Source organism: Spermophilus citellus, assembly GCF_964194105.1.
Source record: "Spermophilus citellus genome assembly, chromosome: 4".
In the NCBI taxonomy this organism is placed as follows: Eukaryota; Metazoa; Chordata; class Mammalia; order Rodentia; family Sciuridae; genus Spermophilus; species Spermophilus citellus.
Window position 1 is genome coordinate 197,680,768 of NC_138185.1, and position 12,376 is coordinate 197,693,143.

The following is a 12,376-nucleotide window of genomic DNA, read 5'->3' on the forward strand; positions in this document are numbered from 1 at the left end:
TCAGAGATGATCGGCTAACCCATCATAAAGACCCTCACTTCTTGGTTACACCTCTTCACCCACATCTCTGGGCCTGGGCCGTTTTTCCTGGATGCTCACACCTCCCCATCGTCTCAACCACCTGTCTCAACCTCTTGGGCCCTCAAGTTGGAATTTCAGCTGGTTGAAGTGTGCCTCAGTTTCCTCGTGCGTAACATGCTAGTCGTCGTACCTACCTCATGGGGTTGTGATGATTACATGAGACAAGACATGAAAAGCCCTTAGCTCAAGGCCTGCACCACAGAAAGGGCTCAAGAAGTGGTAGGAGGAGTAGCTGTTGTTGTTACTGTTGGCCTCATTGTCATTACCTTCTGGGGGCTCTGCCACTGGGGGATTTAAACAGTACATGTGATAGCCACGGTCACAGTCATCGCAGAAGAGTAGCTGGTCCTGGCAGAATACAGAGCAGGCAGAAGGGAGGAGAGAGATTCGATTATTTGGGGCCAATAATCTGGCCCCCACTCATCCCTCCAGCCATGTTTCCAGAGATCAACTTGCTGGGTTCCCCTTCCCAGGTGACTCTGGATTCCTCATTGTCCCCTGGACATGGCTCATGCTTTGTCCATATCTAGATTTCCCTCTCTGACTTCCAAGCTGTACACATCTTATCCCCACCCTAGGGTCCTGCTCAATTCATACCTCCTCCAAGAAGCCTTCCTCAACTACCCACTCACGTCCAAGTTTAAAGGGATTCCTTATTCTTCTAAATTCCTATAGCAAATAATGCTGCTTCCAAAGGGCAGAAAACTAATTTTATGCATTTTTCTATTTCCCATGATGATTGCCTCGTATATAGAAAATACTTTAAATATTTGATATTTTTAACTGAAGTCCTCCAGTCTCTATTCTTTCCATCTGAAAAGCAGATGACAGCTATGCTTGGTGGTAAGGTTCGTGAAAACACAAAACCTCTTCAGGATTTTATTATGCGAATGTAGGAAAAAGCAAGCAGTACCCTTCTTCAACTTCCAAAAGCCTTCTCCCAGGCTGGAGGCTGGAACGCAGGTGAGATCAGGGGAGAGGGTGTTTTTTGAGGCCAGGAGATCAGTTAGAAGGTTGCTCTAGCCACTGAAGTGAGAGAGGATGGTGGGTTGAAGTAAGACTGTGGCATGGAAGAAAGAAGTAGGTTTGGTTCCATTTAAAAGTCATTAATTAGGTGTGGAAAGTGACAGTGAAGAAATCAAGAATGTCTTCGAGGTTGAGACTTAGTCAGCAAGCCAAATGACAGAGTACCCACTGAGACATGGGCTGGAGAGTGAGCCCATAGGAAGCAGAGGAGAATGTCAGCTACCAATCTCCTGATCACCTAGTAGGGATGAACCTGGAGGCAGCTGGAGGCCTGTAGAGAAGTCTGGACCTGAGATATGGATTTGGAAGTCATTGATAAAGGACAAAGGTGGCAAATGAAGGTCCTAGAGTGGACAGCAGATGTCATTGAATTGATGCTCATAGAAGGGTATCCATGAACCCTTTGAAATGATATGCAAAATTTTGTTCATAGGTAGAAACGTACTTTTTTTCCTCCTAAGGAAAGAGTACACCTATAACTTTCATTGAATTATCTGAAATTAATTAACCCACAGAGGTTGCTGAGAAGGACAAGTTGGGGAACACCAATTTAAGAGACAAGAGAACAAAGAAACTAAGAAGCACAGTCCAAGAAATAGGATGAAAACCAGGGCATGATGGTTTACTCCCCAAATGTGGTAGCATGATATCAGAGCTGAAGAAAGCTATATATGGTGATATGCTTAAGGGGTAACAGGAGAGAAGTTAGGATGGAGACAAAAAAAAATTATCAAGGGACTTGGCAGAAACGGTATTACTAATATCCTAAAGACATCAATAATCCCTACTCTAGGGATCATATGAGAACTATAAGAAGATAGAATACCCTGGATTGGACTTTCCCAGAGCAAAATCAGGTTTGGGGCAGTTGACATGCATTTTTCACAGGTTGATCACTGACTAGCACCATTTCCCTTACTTTCTGTTTTCTTTTCAGGTTAATTCCCTGACAAAACCACCAAGAACCCCCAGTTCATGCTAACTTCCATGAAAAATACAATTTAAGGACATCTTACTACCACGTATCTAAGAACCAGGGTCTACCTAAGGCTACACTTCCAGTAGAATGGGAATCTCATTCTGGGATATGTAGGGAAATTCCTGACCATGTCATGTGTACATGACCCTAATGCCCAAACAACCTCCTGACTCCACACTCCTTCCCTGAACCCTTTCCTAAGACTCTGCCAAGTCAACATCAACAACAACAGAAAAGCACATTAACAGTTTGTAAAGCAAAGACCACAATCAACCTAAATGTCTGTCAATAAAGGACTGGTTGAATAAACTGATGAAGAACTATGCAGCTATAAGAATGCGGAATACATCTATATATATTGCTCTGAACTTATTTCCAAGATATTCAGTGGAAAAAAAGAAGGGTGAAAAAAAACATATCTTCTTATGGATTCATATGTATGCATATATGCTTACACTTAAACAAAACGAAAAGATAAGCCATACTTTTTTAAAAAAATGATCACCCATAAGCAGAGTGAGGAAAAAGCATAGAATAGGTAAGGATAGAAGCTAGATTTTCATGAGTATATTATTTCTTCATAGATTTGATTTTAGAGCCAGTAAATATTTTACATAGTCATTAAGCAAAATTTAAATTATAATATGTCCCTATAAAACAAACAAAACACAACAAAAAAATCCCAAAATGAATATAATTACATATCCAGCTGGTGGTATAACCACACAAAAACTATTCCAAGTGACTTTAAAACAAGTAATTTGAGTGTACTTCCTTAGTAGAATATTTGTTAAAGACAAAAATAAATGCAAATATGCACTTTTTCCGGCAATTATATATCTTACATATATATATATATATACACACACATACACACACACATATATGTGTGTGTGGATTTTTTTTTGGTGGGGGAGGTATTGGGGATTGAACTCAGGGTCACCACTTGACCACTGAGTCACATCCTCAGCTCTATTTTGTATTTTATTTAGCAACAGGGTCTCACTGAGTTGCTTAGCACCTCACTTTTGCTGAGGCTAGCTTCGAACTCATAATCCTCCTATTTCAGCCTCCTGAGCCACTAGGATTATAGGCATGTGCCACGGCACCCAGCAGCAATTATACTGTGATGATATTCTAGAACTTTTGCATGTGTATCAAATGAGTAATAATGTTGGTATCATTGAGAAGCAAGATTTTTTATATGGTTGAAGAAAAATACAAATGTAAAATCAATGAGGTTAAATGAAATCTCCACAATTGGTGCTAGATATGAACTGGAAGTTCACATAAATTCATGATGTATTTCATCTTTAAAACACACAAAAAAATATTTTCTAGCTCCATCTGTTGAGAATGTCCCTAGGCAATAATAAACAAACAGTAAAAATGATCACCTCCAAAAACCATATTATGTTCTCTATAGACCATTGACCACTGAAAGGACCAGTAATCTTTGGAGAACTAGCTGATTTCAGGTCTGATGGGATGAAACGTGCCAATATCTTTACATATTCGAAAGCAAGGAAGTTCCCAGTGGCTTGGGAGGCTGAGACAGGAGGATCATGAGTTCAAAGCCAGCCTCAGCCAGCCTGAATATGTTTATACTGATCAAAAATAAAACAATTTTAACTATAATGGATTGAAGCAAATAAAATATATTTAAATCCTTGAGTTCATAAAAGATAGCATTCTTAAACACTTAGTCTCCTTTGGGAGGTGTTAGAAAAATATCACAATTTTTCAATTTAGTTATTTTGAATTCTAAACTAAGGAAAAAATTGCAAAAAAAAATGGTAAAGATTCTGTAAACACTTTACTCAGCTTCCCCTAATGTTATCATCTTACATCGCCGCGGTAGAACCAGGTAACAGGAATTACCATTGGTATGACATAGTCTATTATTTTAATTTCACAACTTTTCTCACTTATATCGTGTCCTTTGTCCTGGGATCCAACCTAGGATCCTACACTGCATTTATTTGTGTTTTCCTCTTGTCCCTCAGTCTGTGATGGTTCTTCAGTTTCTGTGTCTTTCGTGACATTGGCACTTTGAAGCGTGCAGGTCAGGGACTGTAGATGTCATTCAGTTTGAACTGGATCTTTTCTCATAAGATTAAAATATGCATGCATTTTTTTGACAAAAACACCATTGCATTTATGCTGTGCCTTTCTCAGTCCATCAGGTCAGGGGGTCGTCCACGCTGGTATGTCTTGCTACTTGGAATGTTAACTGTGATCATAAGGTAGTCATTGCCACTTTTTCCATGTAAACCCACTATTGTCCCCCCTCATAATATATTAATAAGTAATCTTGTTGGAGAGAGAGTTTGAGATTATGCACATATCCCATTTCCCATTGTCTGCCCACTAATTTTTATATCAATTAATGGTTATGGCTTGCAATAACCACAAGTGTGATGTCTCCCTAATGATGATTTTCCTGTTCCTTCTACATTTATTCATTGGAATTCTGCACTAAGGAAGCGCTTACCTTCTCTCCACTCATTTATTTATTCAACTTTTAAAAACACAAGTGTGGATATTTATTTTATTCATTTGGTTTCTCACATTTTCCTCTATTTGACCATTGGGATTTCCTTCAGGTTGGCTCCTGTGTCCTGTAGACATGTCCTATCGGTTTCTGAGTGCTTCCTTCCTTTCTGACACCACAAGATGCTTCAGGCTCATCCTGTGTCCTTTTCCCCAGTCCTGTCATCAGCTATTTCTCCAAGGATGTCTGGTTCCTTTTACTAAGAATGCGACGAAGATTACCACTGAACAAGGAAGAGAGGTGGGAGGGAATGGGAGGGAGAAGGGGAATTGCACGGAAGATGGAAGGAGACCCTCATTGTTACACAAAATACATATATGATGGTGTGAGGGGGAAGGGAAAAAAAGAGAGAGAGAGAGATAAGTGTCACAGTAGAATGGGTAGAGAGAGGTGATGGGAGGGAAGGGGAGGGGAGGGGGATAGGGAGGGCAGCAGAATACAACTGACACTAGGATTGCTGTATGTATGCACATGGATGTATAACCAATGTGATCCTGCAATCTGTACACGTGGAAAAATGAGAATTCATACCCTATTTGAATCAAATGTATGATATGTCAAGATCATTGTATTGTCTTGAGCAACTAATTAAAAAAAAACAAAAAGAATGGGACTGAGAACCAACATCTGGGTGCTATGCATTCTCATCGCTTCTGAGCAGTCATTGCTTCTAGTTTCTGGCCATGAATTGAATTTGGACAGTGCTCCCCAAAGGTCTAGATGTTAAAGGCTTGGTCCCAGGGTGGTGACATTGGGAGATGCCGTTGACCTTTACAAGGTGGAACCAGGTGGGCGGTTCTTAGGTCATTGGAGTCATGCCTTCAAAAGTTGGTGTAGGTCCCTGTTGTTTTCTGAGCTCTCTAATTTCTGGTTCATGATGTGAGTGGTTTTCTCCAAAATGTGCTCCCTGTCCAGAACCTTATTAGAGGCCCAAAGAAATGGGGGCCACCTGGTCTGAGACTGGAATCTCCAGAACAATGAACTAAATAAATCTTTGCTCTTTACAAGTTCATTGCCTCAGGTATTTTTTGTAGTAACATGAAGCTAGTACAGACTTCCTTTCCAACAGTTCTAGGAAATAAACACAGGCATGTATATATAACATTATATTTAAAAACATGAGTTGATATTGATACTTCCTATTCCAATCCAATGCCACAGGGTTCAATATAGCCTTCCTCCTTTGTTATTCTTTCTCTGACATTTAGAAATCTGACTCTCACTGGCCACAATATTGTTACTAGTTCAAGCCTAGCCATGAACATAGAGTAGTTTTATGATTACTATTTCATATACCAATGAAAACAAATCTTCTAACTAGAGTACAATATTTGTGTGCAGTTATTTTGTTTTTAGCCTTATAATACAGAGTCACAATACTATTTTTAGAAATTACTTAATATAGTTCTTTTCCCCACACTTTAGTATGCTGTGTTATATATTTATATTATAGTTGGATTTGTTTGTTACTGTTTTTATTACATTTTCATTTTTTCCACATCCTGGTTGACTAAGTATTTATCTTTTGGGGAGATATATGAAAACCTTATCTCGATTCTAAGAGTCAGAGCTATACAAAAATATATTCACAAAGAAATGTTGATCCTCCCTTATCCCTACTACCTTATTCCCATCTTACCATTTTTTCTCTGCCGGATTCCCCTGTATTCTTCCTGTATTTCTTTTACACAAATGCATAGATGTATATTTTCTTACATCCACTTTTTTCCTTATAATAAAGGCAGACATGATAGATATTGGATTTTACTTTGATTTTTTTTCACTTAATAATATATCCTGAAAGTCATTCCATACCAGTTCATAGACATCCTTCTTCTTCTTTTTTACAACTGTGTAGTGCTTCATATGCTTGGTCCATGGTTTATTCAACCATTCTTCTGTGCATGGACATTGAGGTTGTTTCCAAAAATTTGTAATTATAAACAACGCTACCATAAATCACCTTTTGCATATGCTTTTCCATACTGTTGGGGATAGATTCCTGTAAGTGGAACTGCTGAGTCAAAAGTGGAGAGCCCAGTGGTTTTGTTAAGCATTACCAAATTTCCCTCCAGAAGGGTTATCCCACTTTGTATTCCCTTCAACAGTAAATGAAGGTACCTGTTTGCCATACTTTCAAGAGAATATGGGGTCATACTTTTTAAAATTTTTTTGCCCACTAGATAAGTAAGAAGTTGTATCTCAGTTTTTTTTTTTTAATTTGAGTTTCTTTGAGTGCATTTATTTCCCATGTTTCAGGTCCATTTTAATATAGTTGATGAATAGTTCTTCACATTTTTTTTTCTCATTTTCTATCAGGTCCCTAGTCTTTTGTTCCTCATTTTTAAGAGTTCTTTACCTACTAGAGACATTTGCGCTTTATCCTTGGTACAAAACCCACAAATACTTCCTCTTAGTTTATCAGTTGCCTTTTGACTAGATCATATTTTTTACTTTGCAAATATCCTATGGAACTGAATTGATCAATATTTTATTTCATTGCTACTAGATTTTAAGTCACAGTTAGAAAACCTTTCCCTATATTTAGAATAAAGAGGAATCACTCATGTTTTCTTCTACTACTGGTATGGTTTTCCTTTCTACATTTAGATTCCCAATCTATTTGGAGACTGCTCTTATGTCTGGTGTGAGATATGAACCTAATTTTGTCTTTTCCCAAATGGCTACCCCATTGTCCCAGCACCATTCATTAAAAAGTCTATCTTTGACGTGGAAATTTTAGATGCAACCTTTATCCTATAGTACATTTCCATACGTAAGTGGGTCTATTGATGTGCTTTCTATTCTATTCCAGCTGGTCTATTTGCCTACTCATGCATCCGTATCATACTATTTCCAGGTAGAGACTTTCTCATGGGTTTCGATGTCTGGTAGAGCCAGCTTCCACTATAGGTTGTTTAACAAACATTTTTTCCTGTGTATTTCTATGTTTGTTTTTCCATATGAATTTAAGTGTCAACTTATCTAACTCCATAAAAAAAAAATGCTTGTTGGCCCTGAACTAAATTAAAATCATAAATTAGCTTAGGAGTAATTGCCATCTTAAGAATGCTAAGACATTCTACCCAAGATCACAGTATATGTTGACATTTGTTTTTTGTGTCTTTTCAAAAGTTAAATCTTCTCTTCATATAGGTTTTACATATTTGTTGTTAAATACATTCCTCTGTATTTCTTATTGTTGCTGTTATAACTGGAATTTTGTTTTCTAACTGGTTATTTTTTTGTATATATGAAGATTCCTAGGTATATTCCTTTATATCCTGTTAATTTTTGTGCTTGAGTTAGCTTTATCATCGATTCTCTAACGTTTTCCAGATAAAGTATCACGTCATTTGAAAGTAGAGTTTTACTAACGGTTGAGAATCCCTTATTTGAAATACTCAGCACCAGAAGTGTTTTAGATTTGAGACTTTTTTCAGATTTGAGACTTTTTCAGATTTTGGAATATTTTATGTACATAATGAGCTACCTTGGGAATGGGACCCAAGTCTGAGGGCAAAATTCATTTACATTTCATATGTTTCAGCTTATATACAATAAGCTGATGGTAATTTTATGTAATATTTTTGAGAATTTTATGCATGAAACAAAGTTTTGTGGTATAGAATTTTCCACTTTGTGTCACGTTGGTACTAAAAGTTTTCATAATTTGGAGAATTTTAAATTTTTAAATTAGCAAGGCTCAACTTGTATTTTGTTATCCATTCTTATGTCTCTAATTGATTTCTCCTACCTAGTTGTTCTAGCTAAGCCTTTAGAATAATTTGAAAGGTAGAATAATTTGGAAGTTAGTAGAATAATGAGCATCCTCACCTGATTCCTAATCATAGTGGAAATGCCCCTAGTGTTTTCCCCATTAAATAAGATACTGGCTTTAGCTCTAAGTTTAAATATTTTATCATGTTAAGAAGGTATCCCATAATTTCTATTTTCTGGAGTGTTTCATGAATTGTTATTTTAACCACCATATTATTTTGAAAACTGGTAAAGGTAAAAAAGCAAGCATTTATCCTGCCTTTTCTATATATTCTATACCTACACGCTTGGGTTAGTTTCTCTTTGTAGAACTACTCCAGCTCATTTACAAAGAAGAAATTATCAAACACATTTTTTTTCAATCTTTTTGTAGGCTTCTGTCCTGGATCTGGAGCCCAAGTGTCTGTGCTATGCAGTATATGAAAACAAACCACAGGGAGAATGCTGAGAACCCTGAAAGCCAGGAAATGGATCACTAGGCAATGCAGAGCTGACGTGGATCTGGGACGAACAGTCTGGGCCTCTCAGAACACACACTGAGCCCGGATCGGCTGAATTCAAGCTCCCGTTCACCTGCTTCCCACAGACAAACAGCTGTGACTCAGCACTAATCCATCCAGCTGAAACAACTGGTCAGCCCTTCTCATCCTACTGAGGGAAACGAACTGTCGCCATTTGCAAGAGATACCACCATGGCAGAGAACTGACGTCACCAGACTGTGGTGGAGGAGATAACTTCATTGAAACCTGCGGCTACAGTGACTTCTTCCCTTCCCTTCTAATACCTTTCCTCCCAAGCATCTAATAAATTTATAGGAGTAAACAGTAACTCATCAGTCAAACAGAACAAGAAGTAACATGAGCAGCTTCAAAAAGCAAGGAAGAAAAGGAGTACAAACAATGCAGGACAGCCTAAATATTCAGGAGGACCTAGAGTCATCAGAAAAATGGTCATATAAAGAACTCAAGGAACACCTTAGACAGATGGAATGGAACCTTAAAGAGGATACAAGACAGCAAATTCAAGCAGCAAAAGAACACATTGAGAATGAATTACATAAACAGATAAAAGAAGAAGTTAAACATCTTTATCAGGAGATAGAGATTATAAAAATTAATCAAACAATAATTCTAGAAATGAAGGAAACGATAAACCAAATTAAAAACTCAATTGAGAGTATCACTAACAGAGTGGAGCAAGTAGAAGCCAGAACGTCAGATAATGAAGACAAAATATATCATCTTGAAAAGAGTCTAGCCAACTCAGAAAGGCTGGTAAAAAATCACGAGAAAAACATCCAAGAGTTATGGGATAACATAAAAAAACCAAACTTACGAGTCATCAGGATAGAAGAAGGTACAGAGATTCAAACCAAGGGAATGAGTAACCTGCTGAATGAAATAATTACAGAAAACTTTCCAGAAATTAAAAAGGAAACAGATATACAAATTGAAGATGCATACAGGACACCGAGCACACAAAATCACAGTAGACCAACGCCAAGACACATTGTTATGAAGATATCCAATATACAGAACAAAGAGAAAATATTAAAAGCTACAAGAGAAAGGAGACAGATTACATTCAGGGGTAAACCAATAAGGTTAACAACGGATTTTTCATCACAGACACTGAAAGCAAGAAGGTCATGGAACAATGTATTTCAAACACTGAAAGACAATGGATGCCAACCAAGAATTCTGTATCCAGCAAAATTAAGCTTCAGGTATGACAACGAAATAAAAATCTTTCATGATAAACAAAAGTTAAAAGAATTTGCAGCCAGAAAACCAGCATTGCAAAGCATTTTGAGCAAAACACTACATGAGGAAGAAATGAAAAACAATAACCAAAACCATCAGTAGGAAGTGCCTCGGTAAAGACAGAGGGCGAGGGGAAAGATAATCATGGAGAAACAAACTAAATTTTTTTAAAAAAGGATAAATAATCAAACATGGATGGAAGTACAAACCATATATCAATAGTAACTCTGAATGTTAATGGCTTAAACTCTCCAATAAAGTGACATAGGCTGGTATCATGGATTAAAAAAACAAATCCAACAATACGCTGCCTTCAGGAGACACATCTGATTGGAAAAGACATACACAGGCTGAAGGTGAAAGGATGGGAAAAAATATACCATGAACACGGTCCTCGTAAGCAATCAGGGGTGGCCATCCTCATATTGAATAAAATCGACTTCAAGACTAAGTTAATCAAAAGGGATAAAGAAGGACATTATATACTGTTAAAAGGAACCATTCACCAACAAGACATAACAATTATCAATATTTATGCACCAAATAATGGCGCTGCGACATTCATAAAACAAATTCTTCTCAAGTTCAAGAATCAAATAGACCACAACACAATAATTATGGGTGACTTCAACACACCTCTCTCACCACTGGACAGATCCTCCAAACAAAAGTTGAATAAAGAAACTATAGAACTCAATATCACAATCAATAACCTAGACTTAACTGACATATATAGAATATATCAACCATCATCAAATGGATATACTTTTTTCTCAGCAGCACATGGATCCTTCTCAAAAATAGACCATATATTATGCCATAGGGCAACCCTCAGTAAATATAAAGGGGTGGAGATAATACCTTGCATTTTATCTGATCATAATGGAATGAAACTGGAAATCAATGATAAAAGAAGGAAGGAAAAATCCTACATCACATGGAAAATGAACAATATGTTACTGAATGATCAATGGGTTACAGAAGACATAAAGGAGGAAATCAAAAAATTCTTAGAGATAAATGAAAATACAGACACAACATATCGGAATCTATGGGACACAATGAAAGCAGTTTTAAGAGGGAAATTCATCGCCTGGAGGTCATTCCTCAAAAAAGAAAAAAAACAACAAATAAATGAGCTCACACTTCATCTCAAAGCCCTAGAAAAGGAAGAGCAAGACAACAGCAAATGTAGCAGAAGGCAAGAAATAATTAAAATCAGAGCGGAAATCAATGAAATTGAAACAAAAGAAACTATTGAAAAAATTAACAAAACTAAAAGTTGGTTCTTCGAAAAAATAAATAAGATCGACAGACCTTTAGCCATGCTAACGAAGAGAAGAAGAGAGAGAACTCAAATTACTAACATACGGGATGAAAAAGGCAATATCACAACAGATGCTACAGAAATACAGAAGACAATTAGAAATTACTTTGAAAACCTATATTCCAATAAAATAGAAGATAGTGAAGACATCAATAAATTTCTTAAGTCATATGATTTGCCCAGACTGAGTCAGGAGGATACACACATTTTGAACAGACCAATATCAATGGATGAAATAGAAGAAGCCATCAAAAGACTACCAACCAAGAAAAGCCCAGGACCGGATGGGTATACAGTGGAGTTTTACAAAAACTTTAAAGAAGAATTAATACCAATACTTTTCAAGTTATTTCAGGAAATAGAAAAAGAGGGAGCTCTTCCAAATTCATTCTATGAGGCCAACATCACCCTGATTCTGAAACCAGACAAAGACACCTCAAAGAAAGAAAACTACAGACCAATATCTCTAATGAACCTAGATGCAAAAATCCTCAATAAAATTCTGGCGAATCAAATACAAAAACACATCAAAAAAATTGTGCACCATGATCATGTAGGATTCATCTCTGGGATGCAAGGATGGTTCAATATACGGAAATCAATAAATGTTATTCACCACATCAATAGACTTAAAGATAAGAACCATATGATCATCTCTATAGACGCAGAGACAGCATTCAACAAAGTACAGCATCCCTTTATGTTCAAAACATTAGAAAAACTAGGGATAACAGGAACTTACCTCGACATTGTAAAAGCTATCTATGCTAAGCCTCAGGCTAGCATCATTCTGAATGGAGAAAAATTGAAGGCATTCCCTCTAAAATCTGGAACAAGACAGGGATGCCCTCTATCACCACTTCTA

General features: G+C 37.0%; 1 protein-coding gene across 4 annotated transcripts in view; it reads right to left on the reverse strand.

Moving 5' to 3' along the window:
• The window catches only part of DPF3 (double PHD fingers 3), a 314,874-nt gene that overhangs the window by 50,372 nt on the left and 252,126 nt on the right, over positions 1–12,376 (reverse strand). For 2 of the 4 annotated variants that reach the window (XM_081289489.1, XM_081289485.1), the window contains exon 10: positions 348–429. The exons of the other annotated variants lie outside the window; for them this stretch is intronic. In XM_081289489.1, coding sequence (XP_081145615.1) covers positions 348–429 — 82 coding nt within the window. The remainder of the gene's footprint in view (positions 1–347; positions 430–12,376) is intronic. 4 annotated transcript variants of the gene reach the window in all.